Source organism: Nyctibius grandis, chromosome 9, assembly GCF_013368605.1.
Source record: "Nyctibius grandis isolate bNycGra1 chromosome 9, bNycGra1.pri, whole genome shotgun sequence".
Lineage (NCBI taxonomy): Eukaryota > Metazoa > Chordata > Aves > Nyctibiiformes > Nyctibiidae > Nyctibius > Nyctibius grandis.
In genome coordinates, this window is record NC_090666.1 from 17,718,379 (window position 1) to 17,735,626 (window position 17,248).

Here is a 17,248-nt window from a genome sequence, read left to right on the forward strand (position 1 = left end):
TATTATGAATAATGGACACTGAATTAAAATCAGTCCTTAAAAATCTGCTACATTTTCTCCCTTGGATGGTTTACCCTGACAGTTCATAACTTGAAGGTTTTTTGCAGTCAGGATTTACTATCTTCAGGTTGAGGAAACTGCTCTAATGGAAGTAGCTACCAACATACATCATCTTAAAGTATACAGTCTAACTGATATTGGTTTAAAATGTCGCAAGAGAAATTATAGTAAGAAAATAATAGTAGGAAACAAAATAAATGAATATGTATCAGAAAATCTACCTGGTTGTAGTAAACTTTGATGAATGATTACACTGTACTATGTTTAGACTAGAAATTCTGAAACTCCATGACAGATTACACGATACGCCTTGCAATCTCTAGGTAGAAAGTGGATGATTTATGCACATTTCAACAGCATTGACTGCTATATGTGGATGTTTGTGTGTATTTCTGGTGACAAATATTGTTCTTATTACTTGCACACAGTGTTGCATGCTTAAAGTTAATTAAAGTTCTAAAAATGTAAATATTAGTAAAGTATAACTGTCATTGGATTTCATTTTCAGAAGCTAAATTTTTCCAGCTCATCTGAAGGAAGTACAGTTAATTTAGCTCTCTTTGGAGAAGAAAAAGCTGAAACTGAATCAGAAAAAGCATCAGAGCTGCAGGCATGCTTTACAGAAGGTATGGAAATAAAATCTGGGGTTAGCAATTACGTTTTGGTTGTTTGCAACAAGCATGGGCAGTTCAAGGGCTATTTTTTGTAGCAGTCCCAGATCCTAGTTTGTCAAGTCTTATGATATGATTAATTTTGCCTGTTGTAGATAGTTGTACTGAAGTCCATAGAGACATGTGGGTGATGCAAAGTTAAACACGTGTGTATGTGATCATTTATAATATTTTTAAGTAAACATCAGGCACAATTCTGTAAACTGATTCTCAGCAATCAGTAATCCTGTTGATTTAAATGACATTCTCAGTAGTGAAATCTGCAAGACCAAACCCTACAACAGGTTCAATCCACTGAGAAATTTAAACCAGAATCATGTGATTACCCATGGTCCCTTCGTAGTGCTAGAAAGCAATCCAGTGGATGATTCAGATCTTGGAAAGTTTGGCTGAAACAATAGAGTTATCTTGACATTACACCATTAATTGGGGGAGGAGGTGCATAAATACAATGTGGGATGCAACAGGGGAATGAGATCCTGTGTTTTTATTCAAGTAAAGAAGTAATACTTAACAGCATACTTGCATGTCCTTAGAAGTTCCCATTTATTTTAGTTCTGCATAGCTATATCCTTTAGGGGACTACTGAAATTTACTGTATAGGAATGTATTTCCTATTTTTGTGATATTACAGATTTTACTTTCCTTTTAAGTCATGATTAAAATCATTCAAATTTCTTGTCCTTTGAAATATTATTTCACTCATCTTTAAAAAAAAAAAAAAAACAAAAACAAAATTATTTTGGAATGTGGGTTTATATTGAATATATCAAGGTCTTGATTAAAAAAAAGAGTACACTTCTCAAATAATTTCACATTATATTACAATTCTTCCTTATCCTTATATTATATGATGTCTGTCAATCCTTGGGCATAAGATTAATTTTTCTGTAATGTAGACATTTTGAGTAGTTGAAGGTAAGGTAAGTCATGCTGTTCACAGTGGTAGCTGTTTTTTCTGAGTTGATGAAATATAGCATAACTTACTTGTAACATATGGACTTAATGACACTCACAGGAAAGCTAGAATAGTGCCTTTGGGACCAATTAAAATCGTTTAAACCTGGTTGTGTTTCTATGTGATTAATCCTTTTTAAAGAAATAAGGAGACTACTATTAGCCAGGCAGATACTGAGGTTCATTGAAAACTGTGCCTTGAGGCCCCATGATAAGGTAGGGAGCTCTCCAAGGTGGTACAGATTCTATGGATGGTTGCCCTGAATCTGTACCACATGGAAAAGCTCACACAATCCTCAGTTAAATCACAGAATCACAGAATGTTAGGGATTGGAAGGGACCTCGAAAGATCATCTAGTCCGATCCCCCTGCCGGAGCAGGATTACCTAGATCATATCACACAGGAACGCGTCCAGGCGGGTTTTGAATGTCTCCAGAGAAGGAGACTCCACCACCTCTCTGGGCAGCCTGTTCCAGTGTTTGGTTACCCTCACCGTAAAGAAGTTTTTTCTCATATTTATGCGGAACCTCCTGTGTTCCAGCTTGCACCCGTTGCCCCTTGTCCTATCAAGGGATGTTACTGAGAAGAGCCTGGCTCCATCCTCATGACACTTGCCCTTTACATATTTATAAACATTAATGAGGTCACCCCTCAGTCTCCTCCAATCAGTTGTTTGTCATGAAAGAGGTATCCTTAGTCAGCCCTTGAAGCAGAGGTCATTCCTCAGTATAATAAAATAGAGTGTTTACATCTGTGTGATTTATTTGAACCTTAGCTGAGAGACAAAAGTACTTTTAAAAGAAACTGCTGTACTCTTGAACTAGTTCATGTGAAAGTTGCTATGTGTTTATGCTCTTTGTTTCTACTCCCTGACAATTCTCATATGTTCTTTGATTATCTGTATATAAATGAAAAATAATTTTTTAAATGTGTTTATAAATGAAAATTAGCTCAATTAGATGACTCTCTTTGATTCTAAGCCTGATGTAGCGTCAGGGTAGTAGAAAAATTGTGTATGTGCAAGCTTTCCTACATCCAAAGTATCAAATTGAGAAGGTAAGGATGCTTTAAGTAGCATGCAGTAATTTGAAGTGCTGACTACCTCATGAAACAGGAGCTAGTTAAGAGTGATTTTGCTTTTTCAGTATAATGACAATTCTACCATATAATAATTTGTCATTGTTTGTATTATCAGGCTGTATACAGAAGTTTAAATGCTGTAAAGGCAGTGTGGAAAGCACAAAAGGAAGAATCTGGTGGAACCTTCGAAAAACCTGCTACAAGATAGTAGAACACAACTGGTTTGAAACATTCATTGTCTTCATGATTCTTCTCAGCAGTGGTACTCTTGTAAGTAGAGCTTGCACGCCTACAAACAGTACCTATAAAAATGTTTTATCAAAGATAATATTATAACACATCTGTGTTCATTAAGAAAAAAATACAAAGTTGCCTTGAAAGAGAGCTTGGTACTAAATTCCCAGAATATTTTGGGTAGTGCATACAAAATAAGTTGTTAAAATTCAGCTGTCAAATAACATTCTGCAGATGAATTTTTTATGAATACAAGGTGATATGTGTGTATGAGGATGCTTATGAAAAGGATTACACTAAAAATCTTGTTTAAGAAATTATAAAAATCATACAAAATTAACTGCATGCAGTAACTGGAACAATTATTCTACTTTAAATTAAAATTGTCCCCAAAAGCAGTACAGATACTGAATTCATCATGTTCTCAGTTAATTTTTTGCTTCAGTTTTAGTTTCAGTATTTCTAGACTGTTAAATAGGAACCTTGAATTCCTCTATACTATTCTTAGTGACACTTAGTCCTTCACACAACTAGTTAAGTACTCGGTTCTTTTGGGTTGTTAATTGACATATAATTTAGTATATACGGTCATTATCTCTGCTCTGGCATCTGAAGCACCACGCCCCTTCCTTCTCTGACGCTGGTGTTTGCAAGGTAGTTTCTCTCCCTTTTTTCTTCAGACCTCATACTGCCATGCAGTTTTGCCCTTTCTTAAATCTGTATTCCTGTAGACATCACCAGCTTCACTGATGGGCTCAGCTGCTTCCTGTGGTGGGTCCATTGTAGAGCTGGAACAAGGCAGCCCCTGGCCTCTTCTCACAGCCAAGAGAGGCCTTGGGCCCTGCAGCCTCCTGCTACCAAAACGTTACCACCAACACCCAATATTGGAATTCAGCAAAGATCAGCAGCAATATAATATTTGGTCATAGTAGCTCATTATTCTCTTTTGTTAGTTGATTTTATTATAATCAGGAGATTGCCTTCTGTCTGAGACTGACTAGACTTTTCAGGGTGACAAATTGTAATTCTGTGTTGACTGTTATTGAAATTTCTAAAAACCTTTTTGGCAACTTCAGTCATTACATGGCAGTTCCCTTATCAGGCAATGATAAAATCTAAAACTCAGAAAGAATGCAATTCTAATCTCTGCTCATGCTGGCTTTTCAAAGTAAAACATCTGAAGTTGAAAGTGATTTTACTTTGCCATGTTTAATTCAGTTCTTCTGTCTTAATTTGTAGTTTGCAAAGACCTATGACATATCTGACTTATATGCAACCCATTCTTCACAGGCTTTTGAAGATATATATATTGAACAGCGCAAGACGATAAAAATCATGCTGGAATATGCTGATAAAATCTTCACTTATATCTTTATTCTGGAAATGGTGCTAAAATGGGTGGCCTATGGTTTTCAAACTTATTTCACTAATGCTTGGTGCTGGCTGGACTTCCTGATTGTTGATGTAAGTACTCTACTTTCTAAGTAGCCTATTTCTGTTGTTTAGGCAGGTCCTTTTATGTAACTCCAATTTGATACATATATATACAGTGAAGAATATAAATGGGATTTAAAAGAACAGAAAATTACATACTGGTGAATAAGATTCCATTGTAATTACTCAGTGAATAACTAAATCCTTGTTTATATTTATGCTATCATTGACTCCATGTATTCTGTGTTTTACTGCGCTGGGTCTCAGCCAGTGGGTGAGGACTATCAGCTCATTGGACTTCAGCCTTCTGGATTTGGTGACAGAGAACAAGGAGGAAGCAGACACGGAAAGGAAAGGGAAATTTAAGTGATCACATGGGGTTGGGGTAGGACAGTTGATCCAGGGGTTAATGAGTCACTTGCAAAAAACTGCAGGGGAGAATGGTATCAGGAAATCAAGACAACAGCAAAAGAAAAGGGATGGGGGCAAGAAGGCAGCAACTGGAGTAAAGAGAAGGATTGAGGAAAACAAAAAGTGATGGCCTGTGGATCAATATAAAAAGGTGGGAATCATTCATTCACAATCTTCATTTTGATTGTTATGGCACTCACTGGGTACTAGACTGCAAGGCTAATTTCAGTGCAACTTTTCCACTTTTCATTGACGTATGACTTTCTAAAGATTCTTTTTTGGAACCTGAAATTATTCTGATTTTGTTTGGCTCTGTCTCCGATCATAGAAAATGCCTCTTGTTGCCTCTCTGAATTCTTATAACAGAAAAAAAAGCCAGGTTTTAAGTGACAGAATGAATGTTTTTCAACAATTACAATAAAAAGTAGTGTTGAAATTGCACTCCAAAGAAATTAATGAAATTAGTGACATTGCATGATACATTCTTATAAAGGAGTTCTTTCACTTTACATAGACATTTGAGTGGAAATTCAACAAATGGAGAGGGGAAGACTATATTAATCGGATGGAATCTGGAATCTAGGACAGAAATTTTGTCCCCTACCAATAGAACTGAAACCTACCTAATGCTCTTTTTTAAATACTTTTTTGGAGGGAAAGGCACAAGTAGTGTTTGTTATCTGTCTTCCTCATTTAACTGTGCCTCTCTTTTTAGCATCAGTTATAGGGCGGGGCACAGAATCCCTATTCTGAGCAAATGGGCTAACTTAGTGAAATGAGAAATAATGTATGTTTTCTCTGGGAAACGCAATTTTTAGCTTGCTTCTTTCATGTCCTCTCCATTCCTTCTGTTTTGAACACCCAATATATACTTATACAAAGTATAATGTCAACATGTATTCCCAGAAGAGATGTATTGATATCTAAGAAACTTAGTAAGTATAAGAAGTTCTCCCCTTTCCTTAAGATTAAATTCTGCAAAACAAGATACCCTCAACAAGGCAAAGAAAAAAAAGTTAAGACTCTCTTTGAGTGAGGCTGAATATATATATATATTTTTTATATTAGCTTTCTTTATGGATGCCATAGACTTCTGATTTTTTTTTTATTGTAACTCAACTGTTAGCTGAAAAAGTATGACAATTTTATAATTAATGGGAAATCAGCAGCAATCATCCAGATGGATTTTGTCGTCTTTGCATAGAATTGGTTGATTCCATGCTTTAGTCTCATTTCCCGTTAGGATTCCAAAACAGTATGTTTCCAGAACCTTGTGATACTTAAATTTGCATTTCTGTTTGTCCATTAGAGTTCTCATTTGTGAAAATGAAAGTAAGTTAAAACTAAATAAATAAATGTATTGCCATCTAAGAAGTATTCAGAATGAATATCTTTGTACAAGCCTGTATTGTGAAAGGTTGATCTTGAATTGCGTTTAAGATGAATTCTTCTTAGTAAAGCATACCGTATCTCCATATGGGTAGGTATGGGCTATTCCTTTTTTCAGTGATTTCAGTGCTTTCATGTAGCCATCTTCATCTCTTGCTTGGAGTGCCTGCATCTCATGACCCTATAGCAGCATCTCATAGAATAATTTAGGTTGGAAGGCACCTTTGGAGGTTTTCTGGTCTAGCTCCTTGCTGAAAGCAGGGCCAGCTTAGAAATTAACTCTAACCTCAAGGTTAGATTAGGTTGCTCAGGGTGATACCCAGTTTTGAATAGAGATTTTGCCATCTTACTTGGCAATCTGTTTCCACACCTGTATTGTAAACCTGCTCCTCGCCCCCACCCGCATCCCCCCGAAAAAGTCAGTGGTGGTCTGCTTAGCTTTTTCTGACTTGATTGCCAGTTTCACTTGTTATTGTTTTCAGCTTGTAGTAGCAAGCAACTTTACCTCTTTCTCTTACTGCTGGCATTTTACCTTTTGGTTTAGGTAACAGACAGTGTGCTGCTGATAGTTTGAATCTGTCTTTGCTTTATCTTCCTGTTCTGTGCCTTTGTCCAGCTAAACGTTGAACAAATTTGCCATACCAGTACCAGTCTAATTAAGTTGCCTCACAGTGAGGCAACATTTTGCAGTATCTTTTTAGGCAAACTGTTCTATACCTATTGGTCTAAACTCTCCAGCTGTCCCCTATTTGGGAAAGAACTTACAGCACACAAACAGAAATTCTTACCCATTGTGATGTTCACGGTGTTTCCAGAAAAGGATAATTAGCCCCAAAACAAGTACAAATGCTGATTTTGCTCAGCCTTCCATGTGCAAGTTCAAAGGGTATAATGAAAAAGAGCAAACATGCGATTTTGTAGTGTTTAACCGCTTTCTTGAACTACCCTTAGAGGAAAGAAATCTGCATAAGGCTTCCTCATGTGTAAATGCAATGGGACACAGCCATCTGGAGTGGAAGTCTCAGTAAGGACACAAGTCATTGACTCTCACCAGAAGACAGCAGGACAATCAGCTTTTGAGCTGTTAATCCAGCTGTACTGAAGGTTTCAAAAATTCTTATGTATTAGACCCTCTCTTCCACAAGAGTAATGATGTTAAAAGAGGAGATAAATCTCAAGGCACATTAATTGTCCAAAACACAAGCAGTTTAACAAATTCAAAGTAAGATGTTTCCACCTTATGTTAACAATGTGCTTTTCTGCAAATGCCCTATTTGGTAGTTACAAGAACAGAAAGTTGAAATAAAGCTGAGGGTGGAGTCTGTCTCACATCTATCATTACAGTGTGTTTTTTATATTTCCCCTTCTTTTTGTTACAATAAACATTTTGAATTTACTGTATTGGTGAAAATATATAATAGTATTTTCTAATTTTACATCACAGAAATGTTACAGTTAGCATGTTTGTATGTGGAAAAAAGTTCAGAGCTGGTATCGGGAGTTGTCCAAACTATGATCATACCTAAAGAAGAGGAGGAAATTATTTATTTTAAAAAAAAAAAAAGAAAAAGTGCTTGCATGCACATGCACACACATCAAATTGGTACCAAAAAAATTAAGCTTTAATTGCCATCAGCTCCAATGTGGTGAGATGAACTATCCTCGTTCTGCTTTCTCCACTCCAAAAAAGAAAGTCGAAAAAAGCAATATGTTAAATTGCATTTTAGTTTCCAAAGAAAGATAAAATTATGGCATCCTTAAGTAGAGATGTGCTAATCTTGCAGGAAGAGGTTTTCTTGCAATGCAGATGTAATAACTGCATTATCTAAGAAAATATGGTTATCTGACAGGAATTTGTTTTTATCTAGTTTGTGTGATTTACAAAAAACTTTGCATCTTGATTTTTTTAAAATCACCTGATTTTATTAAAACATTGCATGCTACATTTAAAAGACAAAAAATTAGCCCATTTCTCCTCATTATCTATGTATTTTATAATGTGCCATTGTTTAACTCATTTCGATACTGTAAGGCAGATAACTCTTAAGCATATCTGCCAGCTTCTTTGATCATTCTTGGACTTAGAATTTTTAACTTCAGTTTTGAACTTCAAACACCGGAAACAGTGCTCTTTGCCAAACGGAGGTAAACATACGTTTTTCTTCTGGTACTTGATATTAGGATTTTAAAATATCTAGATTCCAGTAGTCTGAAGAGCCAACAAGCCATAGCTCACAATTAAATTACTAACTCTTTCATAACTCCACTTCCCAGGAAAGTGCTGTCTACCATTCTAGACATTTGAGTGCATTGCTTTTAGGTAATTGTGTTGACATTGGTATTTCTTTGTGTCTGTTGTACAGTTATGAGTCACGTGTGTCAGAGTCCTCTCTGACTGAGTATATACCACTTCCAAGTCTGACATCATCTGCAGGCAATATGAATTACTAGTTATTCATATATCTGCTATTATGTGAATTATTATAAGTGCAAATTAGCAGAAGAAAATGCTGCTGGCTCACATTTTCTCATGAGTATAATAATGCATCTGTAGTAGAGCACTATTTAGTATTGTAACATGTCATGTAGAATGGGATTAGGTTTTCAGTACACTTCAGGATTTGTCTGAGTTTATTGGGAAGATGAGCTTTTATTTAAATTCTTTTTATCCAGATTGCCCTTCATTTTGCACAGGTATGATGTGTATTCTTCTAACTAGCACTCTGTCCATGATGAAAATTCCAGAGATTAAGGTCTCTTTTTGTTTAAACTGTTCTGAAATCTACACACAATGTTCTATTTTTTTTTAATTTGTTTTGTTCTTTTTTATTTGTTCTTGCTAGAAGCTTAGGGTCCTTATGCACTTTTTTCTGATATCCAGATTAGAGTTTTCTTCCTCTAGGTATTACATTTGTATTGTGAGGCTATTTGAAAAAACAAACAAACAAACCAAACAAAAACAAAACCAGAAAAACACATAAGTTCTTTTGTTTTGTTTTGTTTCCTCTAGGTCTCCTTGGTTAGCTTAGTAGCTAATGCCCTTGATTTCTCAGACTTCAGTGCAATTAAATCCCTCCGAACATTAAGAGCTTTGAGACCTCTAAGAGCTTTGTCACGCTTTGAAGGCATGAGGGTAAGAAAAAAAGAAATAGTCTGTAAAACAAATCCATAAAAATATGCCTAATTATAAAATCATGGAGGAACACTGAACTGCATGTCTGTTTTCAAGGCCAACAGTAGCATGTTTGATTGTATTGCATGTTATTCCTTTTCTGTTGGCGTTACTTCAATGTATTTTAATGTTTTACGTTAAATATTTTGCTATAGTTGAAAAAAAGTAATCTTTTTACTGCTGTACTTAACATTTTTAAAAAGATTTTTTTTCTGTTTTTATTTACTAGGTGGTTGTGAATGCTCTTACTGGAGCAATCCCATCCATTATGAATGTACTTCTGGTTTGTCTTACATTCTGGCTGATTTTCAGCATCATGGGAGTAAATTTGTTTGCTGGCAAGTTCTATCACTGTGTTAACACCACAACTGGTGAGCAATTCCCACCAGAGGAAGTCAGTGACGTAACTGTGTGTGAAAATCTTACAACCACTGCTACGGATGTTCGGTGGAAAAATGTGAAAGTAAACTTTGATAATGTTGGAGCTGGTTATCTTTCTCTGCTTCAAGTAGTAAGTGTATAAATTTTGATAAAGTAATTTTCCAGCTTTAAGTGTTGTAGCAGTAACATTTCATTCCGTGATTTTCGGTGTTATTTTACAATATATGAATGGATATGGGATTTTATAATTGTGTTCTATGAAGATAATTAATATTGCTTATGGTATAAATCTGATACATTCTATGGCCGTTTTGGAAGAGGAGGAATATCTAATATCTACCAGATGGATATAAAGTTCTTTTGCACCCAACCACTAGTACCTTTTCAAGTTCTACAGAAATACAGTACCTAGTGGAAAAAAAAATGCAGCTAGGGTTAGTTTTCTTTTATTTACTTGATCTGTTAAGGCATGTTGACTTAAATTTTTACCAGAGTAGTCAAAAAGATACATTCTAAGGCTCATCTGATCTTCAAACAAGGAGAGGGCCAACTATTGATTCAGAAAAAGTTTTTAAATTCACTTTTTCCTTTCTCTTCTTTTCCTTTTTTATTATTCCTACTAGTCTCACTCCAGTCATTGCCTATTATTGTCAAGTGGATTTTTCAGAGATAGTTTTTAGCTTGTTTTTGAACTCTAGATGAGAAGTTGTAGAATTTACTAGTGTTAGATTTCTAAGCACAAGTGTTCTTTAGAGGCAGCATCTGTAAATAGGAGCCAATAGGACAGAAACATATATTCCTCATCGGATTTGCTTGACAAACTGCTGCTGGGAAAATATTTGTGCTCATAAGCACTTGGTAATTATTCTGTCTTTAAAAATCTCCAACTGGTAGCATTTAGTAGTTAGTATTGTGCTAGCAGGCTACCATCTGATTGCTCCAGGGAGTAACAGTAGCTATTACTAAATAGCACTAGGCAATTGCATAAATTACCAGTGTAGAGGACAGCAGTGCTTTTAGCTTTTGTAACCTATCTTGCATAGAATGGTTCAGCAATGTAATGTTTCCAGTAAACGTACCATTCATACCTTGTTTTTACTTAATATCATAGCTCACAGGAGTAGGTTTGATGGAAGGCCCACTAGATGGATAAAGAATTGTCTGGATGGCTGCATCCAAAGACTTACAGTCCGCAGCTTAATGTCCAAGTGGAAACCAGTAACAAGTGGTGTCTCTCAAGGGTCTGCACTGGGACCAATACTATTTAATAGCTTCATCAATGACATAAATAGTGGGATTGAGTGCACCCTCAGTAGTTTGCAAATGACACCAAGCTGAGTGGTGCAGTTGATAAGCTTAAGAGGGATGGGATGCCATCCTGAGGAACCTTGGCAGGCATGATGAGTGGATTCATGTGAACCTCATGAAGTTCAACAGGGCCACATGCACCTGGGTCAGGGCAATTCCCAGTATAAGCAGACTGGAGGATGAATGGATTGAGAGCAGTTCTGCAAAGAACTTGGAGATACTGGTGGACAAAAAATTGGACATGAGCCGGCAATGTGCGCTTGCAGCCCAGAAAGCCAATCATATCCTCAGCTGCATAATAAGAAGTGTGGCCAACAGATCGAGGGAGGTGATTCTCCCCATCCACTCCACTCTCATGAGACCCCACCAGTACAAGACATGGATGTCCAGGTGGACCTTATTGTGGCCTTTCAATATATAAAGGGGGCTTATAAGAAAGATGGAGAGAAAATTTTTCCCAAGGCCTGTAGTGACAGGACAAGGGGCAACAATTTTAAACTGAAAGAGGGTAGATGTAGATTGGATTTTTTTTTTTTTTTAACGATAAGGTGGTGAGACACTGGAACAGGTTGCCCAGAGAAGTTGTGGATGTGCCGTCATTGGAAGTGTGTGATGTAGTGAAAGCTGTCCCTGCCCATGGCAGAGGCATTGGACTAGATAATCTCTAAAGGTCCCTTCCAAGCCAAACCGTTCTATGGTTCTATTATTTTCTTAAGATTTCTTGGGACTACTTATCTTCTGGAGTTTCTTCTAGGACTATTTGCATATTCTGTCTGAAAAATGCCAACCTATGGTAGATGATTTTGGAGTCCTCCTGCAGTTTTTTGGTAGTCAGAAACTTAGAATTGAGTGCCTTGTTATAAATTGAAGCCTGTTTGTTATGCTCAGATATTGATTGCAACTCATCCCACATAGAGTTTATACGAATTTGCATGAAGATTAGAATTTATTGAGTGTTTAAGTATTAGGGAGATGTATTCCACAGTAAATTACTTCCTCTGAACACTTCATCTGTGTCTTACCAGACTTTTAATATTCCTCTTTATTTTTGTGGGTGCAAATACATTGCAGAACACAGTGTATTGTTTAGAATGTTTACAAAATTGGAGCTTTGATAGAAAATATTAACAAACTTTGTTTTTAGGCAACGTTTAAAGGATGGATGGAAATCATGTATGCTGCGGTTGATTCTAGAGAAGTGAGTGCAATATAAAATTTACTGAGTGAAAAGAAATATGATTGATGTAATGCTTCTTGAATGGCAGTTGAAATAAAGTTAAATATAAAGAATAAAAATGTAAAGCCTTGATAAATGTTCTATGTAAATCTATGCATTATAAAGTAGTTAAATGCATATACTTTTAATAGGTAAAAAAAAAATAGCAATAGATCTACATAAAGTATTACTAATTTAGATAAGTCGTCTGTAAATAACAAAACTAATGAAATCTGGTTTCCTATTAATTTATGTCACTGAGATCATAGAGATTAGGAAACAAGTTTTTCGTGTGTCTCCAAATATAACCCAAATAATCAAGTGGCATCACCTGCAATAGCTAATCCAGACCTGCAGATTCTGATGATCTCAAAAAATAAAATGGCTGAATTTTGCCCGTTTTTCTGTTAATGCTGGTATTTGTTTGCATCTCTCTATTCAGCTCCTGATTTGCATGAAGTCCATAGGAACTGAATTGCTTTTGAGATTTGCACACTTCTGTCAAATTTAGTAGGAATTACCTGAAACATCAAATGTTATCAGAGAGGAACTGGCAGACAGAAAGGGGAGGAATGGCAGGTCTGTGTGTGCAATTACAGACACCTGTATTAAATAGATTTTCAAGTTCAAAGATAAGGCAAGTGTAGGGTATGCTCCGAAACAGCTGTTTTTCTCCCCCTTGTCAAGGAGTTGCTGTCCAGCTGGGTGCAACTTCAACTTCTGTCTTTGCTCAGTGTTCTGTAATTTGTCTTAACTGTTATTTGTGATCTATTGCTGTTTTTCTATGTTACATAGACAGGGAAACAGCCCAAGTATGAGGACAACTTGTACATGTATATTTACTTTGTTGCCTTTATCATCTTTGGATCGTTTTTCACCCTAAACTTATTCATTGGTGTCATCATAGATAACTTCAACCAACAAAAAAAGAAGATAAGTATCACATGTTTCATTTTCACAACACTTCATTGTTATTGAGCATTCAGCAAATGTATGCAAGGATAAATATGAGTGTCTGAATTTTCTTGTGGTAATAAAAAGAAAAAAAGAAATCAGCTACTAAGATTTCCTTTTATTCTATTCAAAATAATGAAATAATACTGTCTGCTTTTTAAGGCATTTGAAATACTTAAAACTTACACGGAGTGTTCTCCACATTCCTGTACAGCCCAAGGATATGTTGTACAACAGAAAGTTATGTATTGTTTTTCGCCTACCCTGACAGTGCTGTGACAAATCCATGTGAAAATGCAGATGACTTAACTCAAGCAAATAGATGACAGGGAAGAAGAGAATATGCAAAACTACAAGTATCAAAGTTGATAAACAGATAATGTATAGCAGTACTGTGAAGGCCTTCTCAATTACAAAGAGACTAATACAGACAAGCTGAATGCTGGAACTGCTGCTCTGTATTGTAAGATTAGAGCGGGTTGAGAAACTGTCTCATGAGTTAGTTATTTGCAAGAGAAGGAAAATTGTTGGTATTTGAAAATGTGTAGTTTTTCTTTTCAGCTGAAATTGTTTCTACTATTCAAGTGAACACAGGATTGTGTCAAGAACTCCAGGAGCATTTAAATAGATTAAAATGCAGACTCTGGCAAATTAAATTCTACTTGCTATTTAAACTATAAATGCTAAGGTCTACAATAGTCTTATTTTTCTGGACACATTTGGAGCAGAATCATACTGGAATATCGATATTTGTTTTTTTAAAAAAAGAAAGTAAGCTAAGTAATAGCAAGGCAGTACATAATTTCTTAATTTGTGATTCTAGATGGTTTGTCATTGTACTGAAATGTTTGATTCGTTGTACTGAAAAAAGATATTGCTAGACTTACTGCAGTGGAAACTTCCAGTAAATCTTTCCACTTGAGACTGGAGTATGCAGCTTTATATGTCACTGCTTCAGATCCTTTGAGTTTCTTATCTGCAGACCCACATAATAGAAAGGATGATTTTGTGGTTCCAAACCTGATGACATCTTCATCCTCCAAGATGCTTACACCCCCCTTGGAATAAACATCAGGGTCTTCCAGTACTTTAAGATGAAGGTGGTTCAGTTTCTTATCCTTGGAGAGGAAGATTAAGGTTATATACATGCTATTGGCATTTTTGGCAGTCTGTATGTAACACGATGAACTTGCTCAGTAATGAGGTGATTATAAATTCTATTAAGTTCACTTGACACACACTGTCTACTGACTAGTAGTCTTTATGACTTAAAAGGCAGAGAAGGGTTTCTGGCATTGTGGTATACTCCCCTTGTACATTTGTAGCTGTTTTAACTGTCACCAAGAAAGTAAAATACTGCAGATATCACAAAGGACAGCAAGTAGAAGGGGAAAATTCTGTCTACATGCTATTCTTCAGTTTCATGTAGCAAATTAGCAAACATTAGTCGCCTGTCTTTTGAATTTATAGATGCACTCGTGCTCATAGAAATGTGCAGATCATGCAGTGCATGACTACCCAGCAGTATTTTTCTTGTCTTTGTTCTGCCTTCACATCACTGAGATCTCTCCATTTTGGGCAGTGTTGTTGGGATATGAATGGGAAAGACCTTATGTTGCAACATACTGTCCCTGTGTAGTTAAACTGTGTGCATTTCTTTGGTCCCTGTGTGCATCCTACTTTTATTACGTTAGTTTCTATGGGGAAAAAAATGTTCCGCTAGCTGTCAAATTCCTAATCATCATGGTCTTCAAAGGCATGTAAGGTGTATCTCAGCTTGAGACCACTGTTCTCCCTATGGACAGCATGCTGAGACAATGATGACTTGTTCACTCTTGATAGCCATTGCATCAGTGAGGCAGCAGAAGAAATCCCCAGTTCAATGCCAGTTCCTTTATAGCATTTTATTTATTTCCCACTGGATAAAATCTCCTGACACAGTGACATCACATTTCCACCATAATCAGCAAATTAATTTCTTGTTTTTCTTCCAAGACCCTTACTCTCTAAGAACTGAATTTTACTTGAATATTTGGCTTATGAGAGCATGCTAAATGAGATCTCTTTTGGCTTCTAAATCTTCATGTCTATATGTAGCCACAGCTGAAAGACTCAAACACATCTTCATCCAGATTCATCATTACTTTCTTAATAAGATTGACACTGCATTTGACAAAGTCATTGTGACGAAGTCACAGAATCACCCGTGACTCTGAAATTTGTTTCCAAATGCCACTGCTTTGGCATCATGCATACCTGGAATATACTTACAAACAAATACATGAAAGAAAAAAAGAAGTTACTTGTCAACATAAGTTGTATTTCTGACAAGTGTTTCCATATGTGTATTACACATACTAGTCTAGATGTCCTTTTACTCAGACTGCTGTCCTCTGATTCAGGCAAGAAATCCCAGAGCAGGCCCATGCTTCTGATGATCTTTGTACAATGTAGGAGGATGATCAGGCCTCATATACACTGTGGAAGTATTATTGTGGCAAAAAAAACCATCTGAGCTGAGATACGTGTACTCACTTGATAAAACATTCGTCCTGAAAAGTAACATCAGTAATTTCTTTTTCCTTATATGGTTTCCCTGAAGGCATTACCAGCTCTCAGTGAATCTTTCTACCTTTGAAGCTTTTTTATTTCTGGCTGATTGGTTTACAGTGCGGAGTTTATGATGTTAGATTTATAAGTATCTATGGAATGTATATTTTTACAAGGTTTTTTTTGGTATATATTTAATTGAATTAATCAGGTATGTATTTTTTTAATAACAAATAGAAGTTCTGGGGTTTTTCTCCATTCCTTGATTTGTTTTATTTTTCTGTGAAGACTTGTCAGATATGTTAACAATCTTTGATGTAATTACTATATTTTGGTTTTGGTAACAAAGTATAAGAATGAATACATGGTTCATAAAAACCATGCTGTGAATTAATGGATTTAAAGGCTCGGCTGTAATCATTCTATTTTTATTATTTTACCTTGGAGGTCAAGACATTTTCATGACAGAAGAACAAAAGAAATACTACAATGCAATGAAGAAGCTGGGATCCAAGAAACCACAAAAACCTATACCTAGACCAGTGGTAAGAATATGTGCTCTTCTCATATAATCTACATTTGGGAAGAAATTGCAGCAGTACAGTAACTATCAAAAAAATTCTCCCTTAACTCTAAATGGCCCAATTCAAGTTAGCCCTTCATTCTGAATTGAAACGTGTACATATTTCTGTTCTGCAGGAAAAATCTCTCATATTTGTTATGCCTGAGGAAATAAGAGAATCAAAGAATCTGAAGAAATAGAAGCCTGTTGGGTTTTGAGGGGAAAACTTAGAGCTAGCAAATAAAGAAGTTATTGGACAGTGCTTTTAGATTTTTCAGCCTTTTGCTTGGTTGTATACTTTGGGGGAGGAAGAAGGAAATGGGAGGGAGGAAAAGGATGTTCATTATGTGCAAGGTACTATCACCTTTTCTTTTTTTCTCCCCTCAGAACAAATTGCAAGGTCTGGTGTTTGATATTGTAACAAAGCAAGCATTTGACATCACCATTATGGTTCTCATCTGTCTTAACATGGTCACCATGATGATAGAAACAGATGACCAGGGTGAACTGATGCAAAATATTTTATACTGGATTAACTTGGTCTTTGTTGTCCTTTTCACTGGAGAATTTATCTTCAAACTGTTTTCACTCCGTTATTATTACTTCACCATTGGCTGGAACATTTTTGATTTTGTGGTTGTAATTCTTTCAATAGTAGGTAAGAAATCCTTATATTTAAAATGAAATACAGTAAGACATATTAAATGCTTTATCAACTGCAAAATGTCAAGTTTTGCAGATCAGAGGAAACACTTAATTTTAATTTCTCCTGATTATTTAGGAAATGAAAAGCATACTTTAGAGTAGTAACTTTCTTACTAATTCTATATCAATTTTAATACTCCTTTTTTTTTTTCTAAGAGTGCTG

At 35.8% G+C, this 17,248-nt stretch overlaps 1 protein-coding gene across 3 annotated transcripts in view; it reads left to right on the forward strand.

The window, feature by feature from the left end:
* The window catches only part of LOC137667501 (sodium channel protein type 2 subunit alpha-like), an 83,655-nt gene that overhangs the window by 62,554 nt on the left and 3,853 nt on the right, over positions 1 to 17,248 (forward strand). For all 3 annotated transcript variants that reach the window (XM_068408319.1, XM_068408315.1, XM_068408316.1), the window contains 9 exons: positions 569 to 686; positions 2,885 to 3,039; positions 4,294 to 4,467; positions 9,248 to 9,370; positions 9,639 to 9,920; positions 12,243 to 12,296; positions 13,110 to 13,247; positions 16,259 to 16,363; positions 16,768 to 17,038. In XM_068408319.1, the coding sequence (XP_068264420.1) occupies positions 569 to 686; positions 2,885 to 3,039; positions 4,294 to 4,467; positions 9,248 to 9,370; positions 9,639 to 9,920; positions 12,243 to 12,296; positions 13,110 to 13,247; positions 16,259 to 16,363; positions 16,768 to 17,038 (1,420 nt within the window). The remainder of the gene's footprint in view (positions 1 to 568; positions 687 to 2,884; positions 3,040 to 4,293; positions 4,468 to 9,247; positions 9,371 to 9,638; positions 9,921 to 12,242; positions 12,297 to 13,109; positions 13,248 to 16,258; positions 16,364 to 16,767; positions 17,039 to 17,248) is intronic.